The 21414-nt window shown below is 50.2% G+C and overlaps 1 protein-coding gene across 3 annotated transcripts in view; it reads right to left on the reverse strand.

The window, feature by feature from the left end:
* Tcea3 (transcription elongation factor A3) overlaps nucleotides 1-21414 on the reverse strand; it is a 28367-nt gene extending 6953 nt beyond the window's left edge. The window contains exons 1-8 of one of the 3 annotated variants that reach the window (XM_085838840.1): nucleotides 21195-21414; nucleotides 15675-15737; nucleotides 14901-15006; nucleotides 14192-14333; nucleotides 11325-11387; nucleotides 4507-4670; nucleotides 4210-4271; nucleotides 637-786 (exon numbers count right to left, since the gene is read on the reverse strand). In XM_085838840.1, the coding sequence (XP_085694966.1) occupies nucleotides 637-786; nucleotides 4210-4271; nucleotides 4507-4670; nucleotides 11325-11387; nucleotides 14192-14333; nucleotides 14901-15006; nucleotides 15675-15737; nucleotides 21195-21305 (861 nt within the window). In that variant the 5' untranslated portion in view covers nucleotides 21306-21414. Of the gene's footprint in view, nucleotides 1-636; nucleotides 787-4209; nucleotides 4272-4506; nucleotides 4671-11324; nucleotides 11388-14191; nucleotides 14334-14900; nucleotides 15007-15674; nucleotides 15738-18081; nucleotides 18203-21194 lie in introns of those variants that run through there. The other 2 variants (XM_085838842.1, XM_085838841.1) reach the window with 2 other exon arrangements.

Genomic DNA, 21414 nt, shown 5'->3' on the forward strand with positions numbered 1-21414 from the left:
ATACATGAACACTCCACAGATCACCCACACCATACAAAGCTGTCTATATTACATCCACACACAAAAGTTCTCTCTGTGCACACATACCACATACACTCTGCATACCGCATATCCCATACACATCCCATACACATCCCTGATGCTCATTCTGTACATCATGCACAGACTTCCCCCCACTCTGGACCAGTAAAACACCCTGAATCCCATTCAGTCTTTAGGGGTTTGACACATTTTTCTCTCCCCTTCTCTGGGTCTCTTCATTTCTCCAACATCTGAGGACTGACAGGGAGTCCCCTGGTAGCTCTGGAAGTGCACCACATCTGAAGATGTGTCAAAGATCTTTCCAAGATGTGGTGTTTGAAATAAGTAGATCAAATAGCTATCTGCCCAACGAAGGTCTCCATGGCCCTTTATATATCTGCACTTGTGAGGGATGAACTGGGTCTCTGGAAAGAGTGCTTAAATCATGTCTCCAGAGTCACACCCATTGCTCTCAGAGCAGGGCAGCACGAGTCCCAGCCCTCCCTCAGCCCCTCCCCATGTCCACCCCCCCACCCCCGGCCAGCACTGTGCTGCCCAGGCCCACCCTCCACCCTCCCCTCTCGCCCAGCCCCAATGCCCTCAGAGCCTCCTCACCTCCGCTGTCATCTTGGCAATGAGCTCTGGGGAAATGGCCCCACTGAGCACATTCCGCCTCAGGCCTGGGTTCCTGGGGTCCTTCAGGTTGCTGATGCGGCTGCGCACACGGTTCCGGTACTTCATGTCTGTGCTCTTGAGTTCTTGATAGATATGTGTCTGGGTCAAGGGCCACCTTACCATCCTTGGAGGAGCATGGGGAGTAGGAGCCTGCTATGGGGGTCAGGAGACATCTCTGTGACCTCTGCTCAGTGGGCATCTAGTTTGAGCCCTGGGGTCAGCCAAGTATCAGAGACAGGAACGGCCTCCAAGAAGAGGCCAGACTGCACAACAAGCACTGAGGTATCAGGGACTCAGGATAGGCATGCTGGCCTGTGGGAGTCTCTCGCTGCAGTTCAGGTGAGTCACCTGCTTCTGTGCTTCAGTCCCTTTCTTTAAAGCACACACACCACCACCACCATCATCAACAACAACAACAACAACATAAACTGGGATTGTTAGAAGGCATAAGTGTGTCATCACACACCCGGAACCAGTATGGGGTATGCAACATGTCAAGTGTTCACATTCAAGACTGCTAAGATGAGAAAAATGATACAGGAAACCTCTAGTTTGGAAGGACCCCAGAACTGGAGACCAACTGTCAAAGGCAATGGTCAAGAGCCATGGGCTTCAGGTTCTGAGAAGTGCAAAAGCAAACCATTGGCTTTGGGAGTGGCACACGCCCTTTGACCTCAGCATTCAGGAGGCAGAGGCAGGCAGATGGATCTCTCTAAGTACGAGGCCAGCCTGGTCTACAGAGCTACAGTTCTGGAGAACAGCCAAGGCTACCAAGGCCTCAGAAAACCAGAAAGCAAAACGAACTAAATTACAAAATCCAGTGGTAAGTCCTGTCCTCCCCACCACCTCTGATTTCTCTTGTAGCCCAGGGTAACCAAGAATTCTCTATGTAAGTAAGGATGACCTTGAACTTGATTCTCTCACATTCACTTCCTGAGAGCTAGAATTATAGGCACGCATTCTACCAACCAAGCGACATCACCAGCCTCTCCCAAGGCGTCTGCTCAGCCATCTCCCTACTTCTTAGGCACAGCCCTTCATCCCGGGGATCCACTCTGGCGATGGCTGACCAGTTACTTCTCCCACAAGTAGATGAGGAAGCAAGGCTTAGAAAGGGGCCAGGTCCTTGCTCAGGCGGAGAGGGCAGAGTCCTAGTAGGGCCAGAGCTGCACATCAGGTCTCCTCTTAGCAGCAGTGCTCTGCCACTCACAGGCAGGCAGTCACCCCTGACCACAGACCACAGTTCTGATGAAGCCCAGATCCTCTCCGTGCCCATCTCAGGACCCTGGTCAGGGCTGGGGAGATCAGCCTCGTTTTCTTGATCTCTTGAGCCAAGCAAAGGCAGAAAGTCAAAGCCATTGCTGGGGAAAAACACAGGTAGGAGTGATCAGGGCAATGCGCAGAGGAGAAGAGAACAGAGCAGAGCAGAGCAGAGCAGAGCAGAGCAGAGCAGAGCAGAGCAGAGCAGAGCAGAGCAGAGCAGCGCAGCGCAGCGCAGAGCAGCGCAGAGCAGCCCTGGCTTTCAGGGACTGGTGGGAAGGAGGTGGAGACTTGACACTTGTCCTATTTTTTGTTTTAATGTCATCTATACAATCCGAGTGTAAAAATAGACATATGCCTTTAATTCCAGCACTTGGGAGGCAGAGGCAGCAGATCTCCAAGTTCAAGGCCAGCTTGGTCTATAGAGTGAGTTCAGAGACAGCCAGGGCTACACAGAGAAACCTAGTGACAAAAGACCAATGCCCAGGGGCTGAAGAGATGGCTCAGCAGGTAAGAGCACTGACTTCTCTTCCAGAGGTCCTGAGTTTAATTTCCAGGTGGCTTACAACCATCTATAATGGGATCTGTTGCTCTCTTTTGGCATGTCTGAAGACAGCAACAGTGTACTCACATACATAAAGTAAACAAATCTTACAATCTCATCTTAGCAGTCTTGAATGTGGACCACTTGACATGTTCCATATCCCGTGCTGGTTCCTGGTGTGTGATGGCACACTTATGCTTTCTAACAATCTCAGTTTATTTATTTATTTTTATTTTTTGGTTTTTCGAGACAGGGTTTCTCTGTGTAGCCCTGGCTGTCCTGGAACTCACTTTGTAGACCAGGCTGGCCTCCAACTCAGAAATCCGCTTGCCTCAGCCTCCCGAGTGCTGGGATTAAAGGCATGTGCCACCATGCCCGGCTTCAGTTTATTATTTTTTTTAAGATTGTATTTATTATTATATGTAAATGTACTGTAACTGTCTTCAGACACACCAGAGGAGGGCGTCAGATCTCATTACGGGATGTTTATGAGCAGTCATGTGGTTGCTGGAATTTGAACTCGGGATCTTTGGAAGAGCAGTCAGTGCTCTTCCAAAAGTTCTGAGCCATCTCTCCAGCCCCAACAAATCTTTAAAAAAAGAAAAAGAAGAGGAGGAAGAGGAGGAGGAGAGGGGAGAGGAAGAGGAAGAGGAGGAAGAGGAGGAGGAAGAAGAGGATGAGGAGGAATAGGAAAGGCCAAGCCTACCCTCAAATGTGAAAAGAATCAGGAGGTAAAATAGTAGGTAAAGGACATAGAAAACATAAATATATAGAACCGACAGGCATGCTGGCATGTGCCTTTAATACCAGCACCCTGAGGCAGAGGCAGAGGGGCAGAGGGGCAGAGGGGCAGAGGGGCAGAGGGGCAGAGGGGCAGAGAGGCAGAGAGGCAGAGAGAGAGGCAGAGAGAGAGGCAGAGAGGCAGAGGATCTCTGTAAGTTTGAGGCTAGCCTAGTCTACATAGAGAGAGTTCTGGCAAGCCACAGCTACATAGTGAGATTCTATTTTTAAAATATACTTTTTTTTTTTATACATAGAACCATATATCAAGACTTTTTGTCCAGCTCTGATACCTTGCCATCTTCAGCCTTAGTTTCCCTGATGAGAACACCAACAAGCTTCAGAGGGGTGGCTGGGGGCATTAAGACAGTCACCAAGTATCAGCTGCCCAGCGCAGTGCCTGCCTAATTGCATCACAGAGTGCACTCAGGAGCTGTGCCTATCAGAGGGAGGGAGGGAAACAGCCTGTGGAGCAGGCTACCCCTCTGTTCAGGCAGACAGATCAGGGCAGGGTTTACTGCAGGAGCTTTGGCAGGTGACAGCGCCTCCCTGAGCTTCCGGTGCCTCACCTGCAATCAGAGGAGCCCAGGGAACCCACCGATGGGCCTGGCAGGACCCAAGAGCAGTGCCAGTTGCGCTCAGGAGCTCTGGTTCAAGGGCAGAGCAGATCTCATTGCGGATGGTTATGAACCACCATGTGGTTGCTGGGATTTGAACTCAGGACCTTCGGAAGAGTAGTCGGTACTCTTACCCGCTGAGCCATCTCTCCAGCCCCGATAATTCTTTAAAAAAAAAAAGGATCTGTCTCCTAGAACTGCATGAACAGAGGGGTAGCCTGCTCCACAGGCTATGTTTTCCTCCGTTCCCAGAGCTGCGCCCACACCCGCCAACTAGACAGTTTAGGCATCCCCTGCCATAAGCCATGTGAGGATATGGTCTTCTATTTCTGAGGCCAGCTTGTCACAGTTGACTCCATAGTCCTTGAAATTGTCTGAAAGAGGACGGGACACAGACATTAGCCCTGCACGACTTTGCTAGGGACAATTCTTGACAGTGGGATGCACCCCTACTGGAGACTCTGCCTCAACAAGCAAGCAAGCAAGCAAGCAAACCAATGGTGTCTCACCGGCTGCTTCCTCTTCCCCAGCCCCAGCCCCAGCCCCAGCCCCAGCCCCAGCCCCAGCCCCAGCCCCAGCCCCAGCCCCAGCCCCAGCCCCAGCCCCCACCTTCTGCCTTCAGAGCAGCTGACAGCATCTCCACACATTTGTCCCGGACAGAGTCCCCGGTGAGGTAGCAGGGGGCCAGGAGACAGACGGTGGGGGCGAAGGTGGGAGTTGAGGGGCTGCTGGGGGTCATGGGAGTTTCCACTTTAGATTTGCTGCTGTTGGATCTGAGGATGACAAACGGTAACGGCGTTCATGGAGAGTAGCATTCTAGATGTTTCCATGGGTGTCCATGCTCTCCTCTAACTCTCTCAACCACTCTCTGAGGCAGGTGCTACTCATAATTCTCCATGATGATCATTTCCTCAGAACAGTTCTAGGAGACAGATCCTTTTTTTTTTTTTTTTTTTTTAAAGAATTATCGGGGCTGGGGAGATGGCTCAGCGGGTAAGAGTACCGACTGCTCTTCCGAAGGTCCTGAGTTCAAATCCCAGCAACCACATGGTGGTTCACAACCATCCGCAATGAGATCTGGTGCCCTCTTCTGGTGTGTCTGAAAATAGCTACAGTGTACTTACATATAATAAATAAATCTTTAAAAAAAAAAAGAAATTATCTATTTATTTTATGTATGTGAATACACTGTTTCTCTCTTCACACACACCAGAAGAGGGCATCAGATCCTATTACAGAGGGTTGGGAGCCACCATGTGGTTGCTGAGAATTGAACTCAGGACCTCTGGAAGAGCAGTCAGTGCTCTTAACCACTGAGACATCTTTCCAGCCCCCCTTCCCCCCCCATACTATTCTTATCCCACATACAGGGTGCATCTTAGCAATGGATGTGGTTTGAAGACAAGCTTGAAACCCAGTGTGGCGGAGCATAACTTTTGCCTTTTAATCCCAGCTCTTGGGAGGAGGCAGAGGCGGGAGGATCTCTGTGAGTTGTAGGACAGCCTGGTCTACATAGTAAGCTGCAGGACAGCACTCTGTCTAAAAAAAACCAAAACCACAAAAAAAAAAAAAAGATGAGTTAAACTATCCAAGCTTGACTCTGGTTGTACATCTGGAGCCCACGGGAACTGAAGCCCAAGCATCTGAGGTTCTGGTACCCAGGCACCCAGCCAAACCACATTCTCTACTCATTACAGGACAGGGAACACTCAGTGGTTAGGCTCCAGCTTTTCTGTACTCGGCTAGTTACCCCCTCATATATAAGTTTATATCATCCAGTTTTTATCAGGTACTGCATACATTTATATATTATCCATCCATCCATCCCATCTATTTGTCCATCCATCCATCCTTCCATCCATAAATCCATCCATCCACCCCACCCATCTATCATTTATCAGGTCCTTACTCTCCAGAAACTATGCCAAAAACAAGTAGCCAAGTGAGATTCTCTCCCTCCCTCCCAGAGTTCACACTCTATTGAGGACTGACGATCTACCATCACTTACAGGGCCTGGCTGTTACCAAGTACCAGAGTTGGGTCAAACATTTCTTGAACACTAGTTTAATCGTCATAGGAATCCCTGGCGGTCAATACCCTTACCATCTTATTTGTACACAAAGAAACCAACTTGGACAATCCCATCACTGAGGGGTACCTGGAATGATTCACCAAGACTAGAGCCCTGGGCTGTGTATCAACACCTTCGCTGCCTCTGAACCATCCCCTACAGTGACTCCATTTACTGCAGCGACAAGATGGAAAAAAATAAATAAAAATAAAAGATCTCACAGTCCAGGTTGTCCTCAAACTTACCATGCAGCTGAGGGTAGCAATGAACTTCTCTGATCCTCCTGCCCCGCCGCCTGACTGCTAAGACTATAGGTGTGCATCCCTGCCTGTTTATGAGGTGCTGGGGTTTAAGCCTAGGCTTTGAGTACTCTAGGAAAGCACGCTAATAACTGAGCCACATGCCCAGCTGTGCACTGATCGATTTTTGTGGTTGGTATTTGTATGAATGTGTATGTGTGTGTGTGTGTGTGTGTGTGTGTGTGTGTGTATGTGTATGTGTATATGTGTGTGTATGTGTGTGTATGTGTATATGTGTGTGTATGTGTGTGTGTGTATATGTGTGTGTATGTGTGTGTGTGTATGTGTGTGTGTATGTGTGTGTGTGTGTATGTGTATATGTGTGTGTATGTATGTGTGTGTGTGTGTGTGTGTGTGTGAAGTCAACCTCAGGTGTTTCTCAGGAGCCAGCCACCTCATTATAGGAAATAGGAAATAGTCTCTCTTGCTGGCACCTGACTTACCATGGTTAGACAAGGCCCCGTGGCTCCTCCTGTCTTGACCTCTCTGGGACCAGGATTGTAAGCGCGCGTGTCCAGCTTCTCATGAGGGCTCTAGGCTGTACCTGTGTTTGCTGAGCCAGCTCTCAATCTGTCTCTTTTTTCTTTTAGGAGACAGGTTGTTTGGTTGTTTGGTTTTGTTTTTGAGACAGGGTTTCTCTGGGTAGCCTCAACGATCCTGGCACTCACTCTGTAGACCAGGCTGGCCTAGAATTCATGTATCTGCCCGCCTCTGCCTTTTTGGTGCTGGCATAAAAGGCGTGCGCCACCCCACCTAAGGAGTTTGTTTGAGAACAAGACTAAGTGAGCAGCTGGCATTCCCCAGAGTTAAACATGGAGCTTCCTCTTACCTGTTCGTCACGTCTCACCTCAAAGGTCACATCCTCAGGAGACCGTCTCTCCCTGTTTCCCTACTGCATAGCACTTACCCAAGTCTATAATTAACTTGCTCATGTGTTTATAAACACTGTCTGCTTCCCTCTTCAGATGACAGTCCACACAGAGACCGTGTGGCTCCTTCACTCCTGTAACAGTACCCATATTTAGCTTGCTAAATGGCTGTTGAATGCATGATAGACACTGATTTTGATCATAAAGAAATCAAGGACCAGGGAGTGCAGATGGAGCTCAACTGGAGGGAGTCTCGTCCTTTCTGAAAGACAGTATTCCTATTTCCTGGGTTTATAAGAGGGCTCGGGCTAGAGAGATGGCTCAGTGGTTAAGAACACCGACTGCTCTTCCAGAGGTTCTGAGTTCAAATCCCAGCAACCACATGGTGGCTCACAACCCTCTGTAATGGGATCTGACACACTCTTCTGGTGTGTGTGAAGACAGGGACATATATATATATATATATAATCTTAAAAAACAAACAAAAAGCAAAAAACACCAAGAGGGCTCACTCTCCCATTCCTCAACGGAAAGGAGTCCCTGCTATGTGTGGCCTGGCATACATAAGGTTCAGGGAACCCACATAGAGGGAAGAGAAAAGCAGCTCCCCAAAGTTTTCCTCTGACCTCCATGTATGTGCCATCATGCACGCACATGCATACGTGCACACGTGCTCTCGTAATGAGTGTGCTCTCAGACAAATCTAGGCTTCAGAGACAAATTCCAAAGCCTGGTGCACCCACTGTGATCTGGGGTCGGTTCGTTAGCCTCTGATGCCTCACATAGGAATAACAGTAGCAATCGTTTTATGGGTCAGTTGGAACAACTAAAAGAACCTAAGGAAATCCCAGCAAAAAGCACCAGGTCACTCATCCCCGCACACGAGCGGTACTATCACACACACCACCTTTGCAGCCTGTGGTTGAGTGCAACACCGGGCTTTTCACTTCACCATCTGATCCTCACAATGACCTTGGGAAGTCAAAATCATTTCCACCCTACAGATCAATACGGCGAGTCTCAGCGAGTGGAACTGAGCTGTCTAAAGTCATCCATTCAACTTCCAAGCGGTTGAGTCAGACGGAAACGGCTGTCTGTCTTTCCAGTTCTCCTGATACATTTCACTGTGTCAAGAGTTTTCCAGAGTCCTCTGACCCATGCAAGCAGCAGCTGATTGGAGCTGTTTCACCTCTAGACCTTGGCTCTGTGCCTTCCAGCCTGGCTGGGAGCTGGCTGCCTGGCTAGGAACTGGCTGCCTGGCTAGGAACTGGCTGCCTGGCTGCCTGGATTTTGTAACTGCGTTTTATCCAGTCACACTCATACCATCAGGGACTGCCAAACTCCAGAAAAGGCATTGTTAGTGAGGCTCGGGATTAGGTGCATTTTATCTGTGCCTTCCCTCTGCTCCCAGATTTGTCAGCAACCCCAGACTCAGCCCCAGCCCCAGCACCAGTGCCAGCTCTTAGAAATCTTTTCTGGTGCCTGCCAGGGGCACATGGGGGCTCTGCTTGCTGTTCTTGGGCGCCACCTCGTGGACAATTCAGTTACTGCAACTTACAGTTGCTGCCAAGCCAAAGCTGTTCATGTGGGGGTGGGGGGTGAGGGGGTGTTTCTGTCTGTGGCTTTTCATTTCTGTCTGTGGCTTTGCATGTGTCTCTGTGTCTCTGTATCTGTATGTCTGTCTGCCTGTCTGTGTCTCTGTGTTTGTATATGTGTCTGTCTCGGTATGTGTGTGTATTTTTGTGTGTCTGTCTGTCTCTCTCTCTCTGCATGTGTATTACCGCTATAGTTCTCAGAACACTGCTTCCTCCCATCACACCTTTGTACAGCTTTCCCAGAGTAACACCATCTGCCCAGTGAGTGGACCCACCCCCAGCTCACCTTTTCCTTCCTATATAAGGCAATCCTTGACATTCTTTCTGTGTCTCACCGCATGGTGTAGCCACTCCACCAAATCCAAGCTATGGATCCAAAGGAATTCAAGCTAGTATTTTGGTATGTGACCTCTATCCTGACTCAGAGGCCCTGAGTCTCTATCTTTGCCTGGCCTTAGAGGCTGCACCCTGGTGGGACACGTTGTGTGTCAGTTGTGTCTTAGAAAACTCTGCACCTGCACATGTGGCCAATATTTACAATTGGAAATTTCATAGGAAGAAACATTAATATCTAGATGCCCTTTAACAGCTGGGACAGTGGGAGAGCTGGCTCAGCAATCGAGAGTGCTGACTGCTCGTGCCGCAGAGCTCAGTTGCCTTTCCCAGCGTGGCTTACAGAACACCTGTACCTCTAGGTCCACGGATGCAGTACCCTTTGCTGGCCTCTGAGTTCCTGCACATGTATGGTGCATATGAGCTCATGCAGGCAAACACATATACACTTAAATTAAGCTAAACAACAAAACACATAATAATGGTGGCTTGTGGGTTAGTGAGACGGCAGGGGTGCTTGCCACCAAACCTGACAACCTGAGTTGCATCCCTGGAACCCACACAGTGGAAGGAGAGAACCTACTCTCTTATAAGCTGTCCTTTGGCCTCCCCTGGGTATGGCACACACACACAAATGCATGCTCTCACATACAAATAATAAAAGCCTGGAAAAATCCTAGAGAATGCCCGTCAAGCACACTGACACATCTGTAGCAAGCCTGCCTGAGTCCAGGAATTTCAGGTCGGCCGGGGCCTCAACAGTGAGGCCCTGGTGGCATACCCCCTTAACCCCAGCTACACAGTGAGCCTCTGCCTCACAAACGAAGAACAACAAACCCTGACGGATGCATTGGATGCGCCTTTTCATAAGGCAACCACTGGTTAGGGCTGGGTACGGTTACCCCCTCAGGTAGGCAGATTGCCTAGTTAGCCACACTCTGTGCTAGTCTTCAAACTGGTGATCCGATCGCCTCTGCTTCTCAGGTCACCACAGGCAGCTCAGAAAGATCTGAACTCTGTTTCAGTTGAGACATGGTCTCCTGCTATCCAGCCTGGCGTGAACTCTCTACACACTTAACAACGACCTTCAATTTCTGAACTTCCTGCCTGCATCTCCAGAGTTCTCTCAGGACCACAGGCATGTATCAGCCTGCCCGGTTTACACAATGGTGAGGAATAAACTCCAGGACTGTGCATGCTAGGTAAGCACTCTCATCCCAGCCTTAATTCTTTTTTTTTTTTTTTTTTTTTTTTTTAGGTTTTTCGAGACAGGGTTTCTCTGTATAGCCCTGGCTGTCCTGGCACTCACTTTGTAGACCAGGCTGTCCTCGAACTCAGAAATCCACCTGCCTCTGCCTCCCGAGTGCTGGGACTAAAGGCGTGCGCCACCACGCCCGGCCCAGCCTTAATTCTTAGCAAGGCACCCCATGTGGTCTCCACCCTGACAGCTCCAGCCGCAGAGACTCCATCATCGTTGATACCCTACATTGTCTCACATCCCAGATTCAACCATCCATAAATCTCACTCCATCCAACACCTCCTCACTGTTCTCTTTTTCTGTTCTGAGCCCTACAATCTGATGCAGGCACCAGGACAAGCCTGATAGCTCTAGCGCAGCTGTTCCAAGTTAGTGGCTCCAGTTTCTAAAGGATCCACGATGGGTAGAACTCAGCCATGCATCACCACCACCACCCCCTTCTGCTCCTGCAGACTCTGTCACTGTCCCTTGACTCTGTCAGGCCCTTCACATAGGAAGGGCTCTAGGCTAGGTATGACCCCAGTTACCTCTTACTATACAGCCTAGGCTAGCCCTGAGCTTGCAGCAACCCTCCTGTATCCCAGATTTTGTTTTTTTTAAAGATTTATTTATTATATGTAAGTACACTGTAGCTGTCTTCAGACACTCCAGAAGAGGGAGTCAGATCTTGTTACGGATGGTTGTGAGCCACCATGTGGTTGCTGGGATTTGAACTCCTGACCTTTGGAAGAGCAGTCGGGTGCTCTTACCCACTGAGCCATCTCACCAGCCCTGTTTGTTTGTTTTTTAAGACAGGGTTTCTCTGTATAGCCTTGGCTGTCCTTACTGACATTGGGCATGGCACTCTGTGGCAGAGTGACAGCGACTGGTCGGAGTCATACCTGCAGGTCCTAGAATTTGGAGGTAAGGTAGCGTTGTTCCTCTCCTACCTAAGGCTTCCCCAGCTGAACAGAGCCCAGCCCCCATTCCTGCAGAACTTGAACTTGGCCCTTTCCATTACCTTTCCAGCGAAGGCCTTTTTGGAGAGGAGGTGGTGGGTGACCTGGAGTCTGCAGAGTCTCTCCTGAAAGACACAAGACTGGAGATGATGCGGTCTTGTAGGCTGGCAGCAACACTGCTCTGCTAGGAAAGGAAACCTTGGGGCAAGGCCTGTGGGACAGAGGATGGGAGAGACTGCCTGGGCTACAGCTGCCAAGGAAAGAGAGGCCCCAAGGTCCCACTAGTCCCTCTCGCCCACCCCTGCCTGACAAAAGAATACAAGGGAGGAAACAGATGTCTGCAGAAATGTCACCTCCATGCGACCCTGTAATGCCTAATTACCCCACTAAGAACCCCCAGCAGGCCCTTCTCCCGCTGTCAAGGCAGCCTCTGGCCTGGGTTCCCAGGTTGGCACAGGTATCTGGAACTGGAGAGACTGAGATGGCCTTCGGCCTCCCCTCCAGGCTACTTAGGAGTTGGGGGAAGCACACACAGGCTTGGGAGGTGGAAGAGTTGAGTCGAGTTGGTAAGTGGGAACAGTAGGGGACAAGATCAGGTGTGTGCTGCCCCCAAAGTCTTCTAAGAAACCAGTGTCCAAGAGGAAAAAGGGACAGAAAAAAGAAAACCCACCCAATCCTACAATCTCTGTGCTCTCAGCGTGACAAGATCAGAGGTTAAAAAAAGATTTAAGGGCTGGCGAGATGGCTCAGTGGGTAAGAGCACCCGACCGCTCTTCCGAAGGTCCGAAGTTCAAATCCCAGCAACATGGTGGCTCACAACCATCCGTAATGAGATCTGACTCCCTCTTCTGGAGTGTCTGGGGACAGCTACAGTGTACTTACATATAATAAAAATAAATTAAAAAGAAAAAAAAGATTTAAGAAAAAATTCTTTGCTTTCCAAAATGCACTGAGCAACTTCTCCTGGCCTTGAGTGAGCGCTGGGTCCTATGTGTATAAAGTTTGGGACTGTAAGCTGTAGTTCCCGGTTTACATCTTCTAGGGTGGTGTAGAACTTACTGTCCTATGGCACTCATGGGACTGGGCTGGGTGAAACAGAGGAGGCAGGGGGTTGCCTAGCATGTGTAAGGCCCTAGGATCCATCCCCAGAGCTGTGAGAAGAGGTGACAAGGGATAGGAAGAGAGCAGGGGGGAGGCAGGGAGGAGGGGAGATGCTAAGCTGGATGGCCAGACTTTGATATTCTGAACCCACATGGTAGGAGGCAAACATGACGCCTACAAGTTGTCCCCTGACCTCCACATGCGCATGTACACTTTTTTTTAAACGCTTGTGCATTGAGGCGTTTAAAAGATTCTGAAGGTGTGTCTGCAGTGTGACAATATCTACCACAAATTTACCAATGCCAAACATAAGCCCCAGGAAGCTAGGTGACTTCCTAGTTACAGGGAGTAAGGAAGATTTAATTACTTCTTAAAATGTTTTTTCTTTTGAAATGGGGGGAGGGGGCTCACTATGTCACTCAGGGTGGAACTCCAAGTTCTCTCTCAAGCTATCCTCCTGTCTTGGCTTCCCTCATGTGTTATCTGTAAGTCTATGAAATCCTTTATCTACCGTGACAAATGTGGCATTTGTGTCATATCCAAGACACGCGTGGGTTGGGGAGCACCTGGCTAGGGTGGGCAAAGGGAGAGGGCATGGGATTGAGACCACCACGTTCTGTTCCCCGCTGCGGAGGCACAGATCCAGCCCCTCTCCCTCAGAACAACTGTGGGGTCTGGGAAGTCCTTACTCCCAGGATCCTCTGCTTCCTGGTGGCTTACCACAAAAGCCGAGTAAATACTGATCAATCACTTCTCAGTGGACAAAGTCCAGGCCTGCCCCCCACCCAGACCCAAGGAAGGTGGGATGTGGGCAGTGTTACCAGGCAACACCACTGTCTGAGCAAATGACTTGGTTCATAAAGTGTGTCTAGACAGGAAAGGCTGAGAACCGACTACAGATAATTAGTGGAGAGCCACAGCCTTATGTCGTGGCTCTCGGCAGGGGTGACTGGTCTTGATGGATGCCAAGGCTTTGCTTATGGGACTGGTGCAATGCTGGGGACGTGAGGATCCCTCTAAGCAGGGGTTCTCTCCCATTGTGGCCATCTTTCTTTGTATATGCCAGGGAACAGCTGTGTATCCTCCTGAGAGAACCCCACTTTTTTTTTTTTTAATTAATTTATTTATTATATGTAAGTACACTGTAGCTGTCTTCAGACACTCCAGAAGAGGGCACCAGATCTCGTTACGGATGGTTGTGAGCCACCATGTGGTTGCTGGGATTGGAACTCTGGACCTTCGGAAGAGCAGTCGGGTGCTCTTACCCACTGAGCCATCTCACCAGCCCCAGAACCCCACTTTTTTGAGGCAGTGACCTTGCTATGTAGCCCAGGCTAGCCACAAACCGATGGTCTCCCGCTCCCCTCACTTGAGTGCTATGTTTACAGCTGTGTGTGCCACTGGGCCTGGCTCCTGGGAACGCCTCAAAGCTGAGCAATGCCAGGCCTGCCTGCCTGGCATGCTCCCCATCCCTTCTCCATTCAGGGTGAAGCTGAGGCCATGCCAGCTGGTCAGATTAAGCCAAAACCCCCAGGGTGAGCTCCGAAGGAGACATAACATCTACTTCCAGGGCTTCAAGAAATTTTCTAAGTGGTTGCTGGTAAAAGATGTGCCAGGTTAGCCAGGCGTGGTGGCGCACACCTTTAATCCCAGCACTTGAGAGGCAGAGGCAGGTGGATTTCTGAGTTCAAGGCCAGCCTGGTCTACAAAGTGAGTTCCAGGACAGCCAGGGCTATACAGAGAAACCCTGTCTCAAAAAACCAAGGGAAAAAAAAAAGATGTGACAGGCATGGTCCCCCTCCCTCCCTCCAGCCCTAGAAAGAAGTACCTGGTTTTGGGCTCTCCCCCTCCTTTCTTCCTTGGTGGAGAAAGGCTTGCTTCTGGTTTCCAGTCTGAACAGCCAAGTCCTTTCTCCTTCTTCTTCGCTTTTTCTCTTTCTTCTCTTTCTCCTTTGGTGGTTCTGGGGGAGTCTGAAAATGAAATTGTGACATTGTGTCCCCACTCAGCGCCTTCACAGCACAGACCTGTGTGATTTTGGTCCCTGGGGAATGAAGTGTCGGGACTGGGGGACAGCTGCATGCAGGTCTATCATACACATGTGTGCATACATGTGGATGTGTGTGGACACATGTGCACAAACATACATATGCACATACACATGTGCATGCACACACACAGGAATGCATGCATGCAGATACATGTGGACACATGCACACACATGTGCATGTACTCAGAGATATATAGAAAACAGGTACACCTCACGTGGAACATAGCAGTACACCCATCTATGCAGAGTCAGGCAATGTGCACATACATGCACACAAATAGAAATGTATAGACACATACAATAAAAGTTACATGCTGCATATAGATCTTACACCGGCACACACACCACCATGAACTCCATGATCCAGGGACTACATGCCATTTATTAAATAACTCAAGGATGTGAGCTGAGAACCTACCACCAGCCAGGCATGGCCTCTCCCACATGCTGGCAGGAAGCCCCATCTCCCATCGGTCTTCCCCCCTCTCACCCAGCAGCCGCTTCCAGTTTTTAATGAGGACTTTGGCCAAGGACACCACTTCCTTGTCTGAGCAGTGCTTGCGGACTCCGTTGACTGCAACTCCGATCCTGGTGGTCTGTGAGGTAAGGGTTAAGGGAGCTGACACGCAGGACCAGCCACTCTTACTGAAGGCAGCAGCCCCATCTCAACCATCGCTTCCCTCCGATCTGACTTCTCCAGGGTCCTGGCCCTGACCCCCAGCAGAGGACAGGACCTTGGTCATCTATCCTAGAACTGACCCTGGCCCTGACCGCTCTCCTGCCTGAGACCCAAGTCTACACCGATAGGCAGTGTTGGTGGAAAGCTGGGGTGGGGTTAGTGTTGGCTGCAGCTAGGACCCTGGACCACTCTCAGTCCACTGGATGCTTTGAAAAAAAGTCAACCTACCTCTGGCTGCTACATCTTAGATCTACACTTGTGCTTTAAGACCAGAAGTTTGGGGGGTTATGGGAAATTTAAGGAAGATTTGAAAGTAGTGTGTGTGTGGGGGGAAAGATCTCTCTCTCCCTTGGTCATAAGCCACTTGCATCTCTTGCATCTCACAGGCTTCGGATAAAGATTCAAGGAAAACATCTTAAACCCAAGGACCCTGACCCCTGAGGCTGGGAAGTAGCCCACCCTCAAGAGACACTCTTAGCACCCTCAACTCCATGTTGGCACCTCACCCCCAGGAGCCCCCCCCCCAAACCTCCACGGGGTCTTTCCCTCCCACAGAGCAACTACCTCAAGAGCCCCTCCTCCCACCTGTAGCAGCTGGATGGACATCTGGCAACTGTTCAGCTTCTTCAGAAGGTCCAGGGCCCCTTCCTGTGGGAAGTCACAAGAAAAACACTGAGACACAGATGTTGCTCTGGGCCTCTCTCTGATGGCTGTGGGCTCCTGGACAGACAGACAGATGTGTGGTTCAAAGACAGGTGTGGACACACAGAACTTGAGAAGGGAAAGGCTCTGGTCCCAGACCAGATGGCTAGCGGCACCCCACCATCACCTCCCCTCATCTTTCCCCCTGCTTCACTTTCTGCCCAGCTTGTGTCTGCCTCAGAATAGGGCGGAGCTTACCGCTGGGTACCTGAAGCTTGCAAGCCTCCTCTTGTCTCCCAATTGCCAAGATTAAAGATGTATGCCACCACCACCCAGCTCTAGACTTTGTATTCTCAAATTTTTAACAGGTTCTCAACATGTAGCTCAAGCTGGCCTTGAACTTGTGGTCCTCCTGCCTCAACCACATGAATGCAGAGACTAAAGGCTGTTGCTACCATGCTTGATCACTTAATAGAAGTTTATATAAAAAGTGTGGTGTAGGGCTGGTGAGATGGCTCAGCCAGTAAGAGCACTGACTGCTCTTCCAAAGGTCCTGAGTTCAAATCCCAGCAACCACATGGTGGCTCAAAACCATCCGTAATGAGATCTGATGCCCTCTTCTGGTGTGTCTGAAGACAGCTACAGTGTACTTACATATAATAAATAAATAATCTTAAAAAAAAGTGTGGTGTAATCATCATTTTCCCCCCTAGATTACTGTTTCTGAAATCTATCCAGACCACCTCAGATCCTTTTGTTCAAGTAGTTTTCTATCAAAGCTATCTGCTTCTCTAACAGTATAAAAATACTTAAAGAGTTCCTAGCAATTAGTATGAATCCAGTGGATGGAACTTTTCGGTCGCTTCAAGGTGGGACCACTTCAAAGACAGCTCCTACAAGCCTTTACTTTCAAGTGTTTTGGATTTGTTTGGAAACAAGGTCTCCCTAGCTCAAACTGGCCTTGAACTTGTGACCCTTCCGCCTCTGTTTCGAGATTGCTGGGATTCACCTTTGAGTCTCTGAATGGACAAATACTTTCATTCCTCTGGGGGTAATGAGAACTGCTTTCGTCTCTAAGACCTTAGAGTACTGTATGAGAGCCAGTTGCTCTCTGAGTGAACGTGGAATGAATGAAGCACAGGGCTGGAGAGGTTGCTCAGTGGTTAGAGCACCTGCTGCTTCGAAAGAGAACTCAGTTCCCAGCACCCATATGGTGGCTCACAGCCATCTATAACTCGAGTTCTAAGGGATTATTCAACACCCTCTTTTGGTTTCCTCAGGAACCAGGCATGTGGTATCCAGACATAACACACATCCAGGCAACACTCCAATACCCAAAGAATAAAAAATAAGTGTTTTTAAAGAACAAATGAAGTAGAAAGAAGAATGGGGATAACAAAGAAGAAAGCTTGGAGTTGAAAGTCTGTCTGCCAGGTCCTAAACACCTGTTCATCCCATTTTAACCTTCTCCTTCCTGTTATCTGCTACATAGAAGCCAGCCCTGCTGCCTGTCAGCTTCATGGCTGAGATCAAGTCTGGTGTCTAGAAGCCAGCCCTGGCTATCTTGAGATTAATTCCCTGAGGGACATGAATTATGTCCTGTATGTCCCTTACCAGGCCCTGGACCACATCCTATGAGCTGTCTGCCCTCAATCGGTCCTTAGACTCCCTCACACTGAGGTTCACTGGTTCCCAGAATGGCCAGCAGACAGGGCTGTGTGTGAACTTGTAGAGATCCAATACCATGCTTAATGTTAACGAAAGGCTTTCCTGTATGCTGGGAACGCTTCTAAGGCCTGACCTGCACTGACTCCTCACAGGGAGATGGGAAGGTGCTTCAGTCAGAAAACTGTTTGCTTATCATGTGCAAAGCTTCGATGCCATCCCTATAACTCTGTATAAACCGGATGGTAGTTCACAACTGGAATCGCAGCTCTTAGGGGGTAGAGGCAAGAAGAGCAGGAGTTCAAGGTCATTTTCAGTTACAGTTTGAGGCAGGTGTACTCTATATAAGGCCTTGTCTCAAAACCAAACAGGGCTGGAAAGATGGCTCAGTGGTTAAGAGCACTGACTGCTCTTTCAGAGGTCCTGAGTTCAATTCCCAGCAACCACATGGTGACTCACAACCATCTGTAGTGGGATCTGATGGCCTCTTCTGGTGTGTCTGAAGACAGTATACTCTTATAAACAGATAATTCTTAAAAAACAAACCTCCCACTTCTCAGAAGGCTTAGGGAAGTGGGTCCTAATTACTTCTAAAGAATTATCAACCCCTTTCACAGAAGAGGAAACCAAGAGACTTTGTAAAGAACCAGTCTTGAACAAACACTAGGCTTGGAACTTCACATACCGTTTCAAGACATAGATCTACCAATATGGACACAGTCGTGGAAACCAGTAAGTAGAGCCACGTGCTGATGCAGACTGAGAGCCAGTTCTCAAGGAGAGAGTCCTCACTCATAGCACCTGCTAGTTTCTGTGGAATAAATACTGTCTCAGTGATGACTTTCAAGCTACCAACATGTTGTTCTTGAATGGAGTTTCCTTTTACAGTTATACCTTGTGTGTGTGTGTGTGTGTGTGTGTGCATACATGCACATGTCAAAGCCTACATGAGTAGATAGGAGGCTGCCCCATGGGAGTCAGGTGTCTCCTTTCACCACGGTTTGGTTTGGTTTGGTTTAGATTGGGTTTTCAAAACAGGATTTCTCTGTGTGGCCCTGTCTCTCCTGGAACTTGCTCTGTAAACCAGGCTGGTCTTGAACTCACAGAGATCCACCTGCCTCTGCCTCCCAGGTGCTGGGATTAAAGGCGTGTGCCACCATGCCCAGTTCACCACAGGTTCTGAATTCAGTTTAATGGCAAGCACTTTTACCCACTGAGCCATCTTACTGACCCCTAATAGTAGTGGGACAGAACTGGTAGGGGAGACCCTGTGCAAAGAGTCCTTTTTAATCATAAGCAAATTAATGTTTTTGTTTTTAAAGTCTGTGTTTAACAGTTCCCTAAAATCCTGAAAATTCCATAGTCAGCGTGAAATCATTTGCAGTTCACCACTGAGTACATGTCTCTGAATAACTGGAATGTAGCACCCATGAGCCTGTGCTGAAGATGGGCTCATAAAGCCGTGTGCCAATCTTGTTACGTGTGCTTCTCTCACTGTGTGGCAAAGACACTCTCTGGTGCTGGTGTGGAGAAGTGAGGATGCAGCTCAGGACCCTCTGTGTCTGTTTGTCTCAAGCGATGATGTCTGAAGCTATAAACGAGCCTGTTGGCTTTGCATTTCCCAGGGAAGCCGTGCTGTTGGCTTTGGTGGTGGTGGTGGTGGTGGGGTATCTACCTGCTTTAACCGAAACTGTCAGAACACGCACAGCATGTGCGTCGTCATGCCTGTTCTGTTAGTGTCAGGAGCCACAGCCCACGTGCCGTCAAATAGAAGTTGTTTGCTAGGTAGCGGTGTGTGGCTCTGTTGATGTGTCTTTAGTGTGCACTTAGCTGGTGTGTGTTTGTCTCCTGCAAGCGGTTTAGCTGGTACATGCTTACAGTATCTGACACAGCCCCAAGTCACTGAATAAACAAATTCCAGCCCTGCGCTGCTACGTGGAGGATCTGTCTTATTGCAGGAAGTATGCCTTCTTGGCCTAACCACCACTGGGCAGGTCCACTTTCACTCTCGGTCCAGGCCCGCCTTTCTCAGGCAGAAGTCCAGAGCTCTGTGCCTACACAAACCCTGCTAGAGTCCAGGCGCAGACTCCAGGCACAGTTGTGACTCTACACAGTTGTGCCCTGTAAGGATCCTGTGGCCAACCATTCGGCTTTCCTGGAGACTGTCCTGGCACTACTTGGGATGCCCATTCCCAAGAGGCACTATTTCCTCTTCCCATTTCACAGAAGAGGAAACTGAGGTCCAGAGGAGAGTAGAATAGCTAGCCTAGGAGTGTAAACGGATTAAGAGGGAAGCCATAGCAGGCCCCTTAATCTTCTCAACCTGGCTGTCTTCCTTAGCGCCTCCTGAGTTTCCTCCTACCCCCAAATCCTTCTCAGCCCAAAGCCCAGGCTTCCTTTACTGGCCCAAGTCTGGAGTGAGCAAGGGGGTTAGGCTTAGACAATCTGTCTACCTGAAATACCATGTAGTTTGGGGTTCTTAGTTGGAAGAATGTCCTGTGACTTGAGTTTAGGTTTTTCTGGCGACATTGGGGGAAGCCTAGCGCAGCACAGTCTCACAGTCGGGGCTGGGAGCCAAGGGAAAGTGCCGCCGCCGCAGCTCGGCAGGTAATGAGTGGAGGCATCTTTTAACGTTACCTCCAGTCCTATCTCACTCACTCTCAACCCTCCCTACTGCCTCCCCGCCCCCACCCCCATGTTCTTTCCCCAGGCAATCCATCCTCTTACAGACAAAGAAACCACAGCCTCAGCCTCTCACCATCGTACCAACACCACCATCTCTCTCATTGTTACCAGGTAACAATTGCAGGAAGCCTAACACTCCTTGGCTGCTCCAGCCTGTCACTCATCCCGGGTCTGAAACCTCTCTTTGGGCCCTAGAGTTTTCCAACTTTCCTGGAATGTCCTGGCAATGCAGGTCCTGGTGCAACTCGCTGCTAGAAACTATATAGGAGAAGAAAAGAACCCCGCGGCAAGTCAGCACGAGGGCCTCATTCACGGGGTCCCTGGTCTTCTCCCTTTCAGTCCACGCCCCTCCAGAATTGGCACAGGCGCCAGCTTCCAGCCTGAGGCAAAGATCGCTAGGTAGGTCAAACATTAACTTTCCATTTGGATCTAGCTCGGTGCTATCCGGACTGAGGGCTCAGGGACCCTCGGGCGACAGGGCTGCGGACCCCCACCTCCCGCCACAGTTCTCCTTCGTGCACCTCCCCCGCTGGGCCAGCCCAGGCCCCATCTTTTCCTTCCCCCGCCCCGCACCTGTTCACCTCCGCCCGCCAGGGCCCCATCCCGCGGCCAAGGAAAAAGTTGCAAACAGAAAGAACTCCTGGCACTCCAGTCACCGCCCTTCGCTCGGGTCTCCTGGGGTGTGCAAACGAGGCTCGGCGCCTCCTTCTCAGCCCGGGTTCTCCGATCCTTTTTGAAGTCACCCAAAACGTGTCCCTCCAGTTCTCGCTGCGCCTGCAGCTCCCCGGGCCTTGCGCACACCCCGAGCCCCCAGACTCCTAAATGTCCTCCCCTGGGTTTGTGTCTCTCCTTGCTCTTTCTCTGCTCCGCGCAAGCTGCCCAGGAGCGCACCCAACCTGTCCACAGTGACTTGCAGCAGCCGCGCGCCTTAGGGGACCCTGTACGATCCCCTCCAGACTTGACCACGCTCACGCCCATCCTAAAGTGGCCAGCAAGTAGCCGGGGGACCCCCTGCCTGGCAACTCCTCCCCAGTTCCGTGTCCCCTGACCCGCGCACTCCCTTCGGGCACAGGGCCGGCACGCCCACCAAGCCCGTAGCTGGGGGAGTCTTGCCTCCGTGGCCCGGGGGTTGCGTTGCAAACTCTGCAGCCTCACCGTCTTCTTCCGGGCCACCATCTTCTCCAGCTTTTTGGCGATCCTCAGCAGCTCCTCTTCCAGGCCCATCTTGGTCCACGACACCCGGCGGGGTTAGGGGCGCAGGACAGCAGCGGGCGCCAAGGCGCGAGCCGCACGGGCCGCAAACACACGGGACACTCGAGCCGGGAGGGGGCGG

This window comes from Mus caroli, unplaced genomic scaffold, assembly GCF_978045245.1.
Source record: "Mus caroli unplaced genomic scaffold, Mus_caroli_1 scaffold_6, whole genome shotgun sequence".
NCBI lineage: Eukaryota > Metazoa > Chordata > Mammalia > Rodentia > Muridae > Mus > Mus caroli.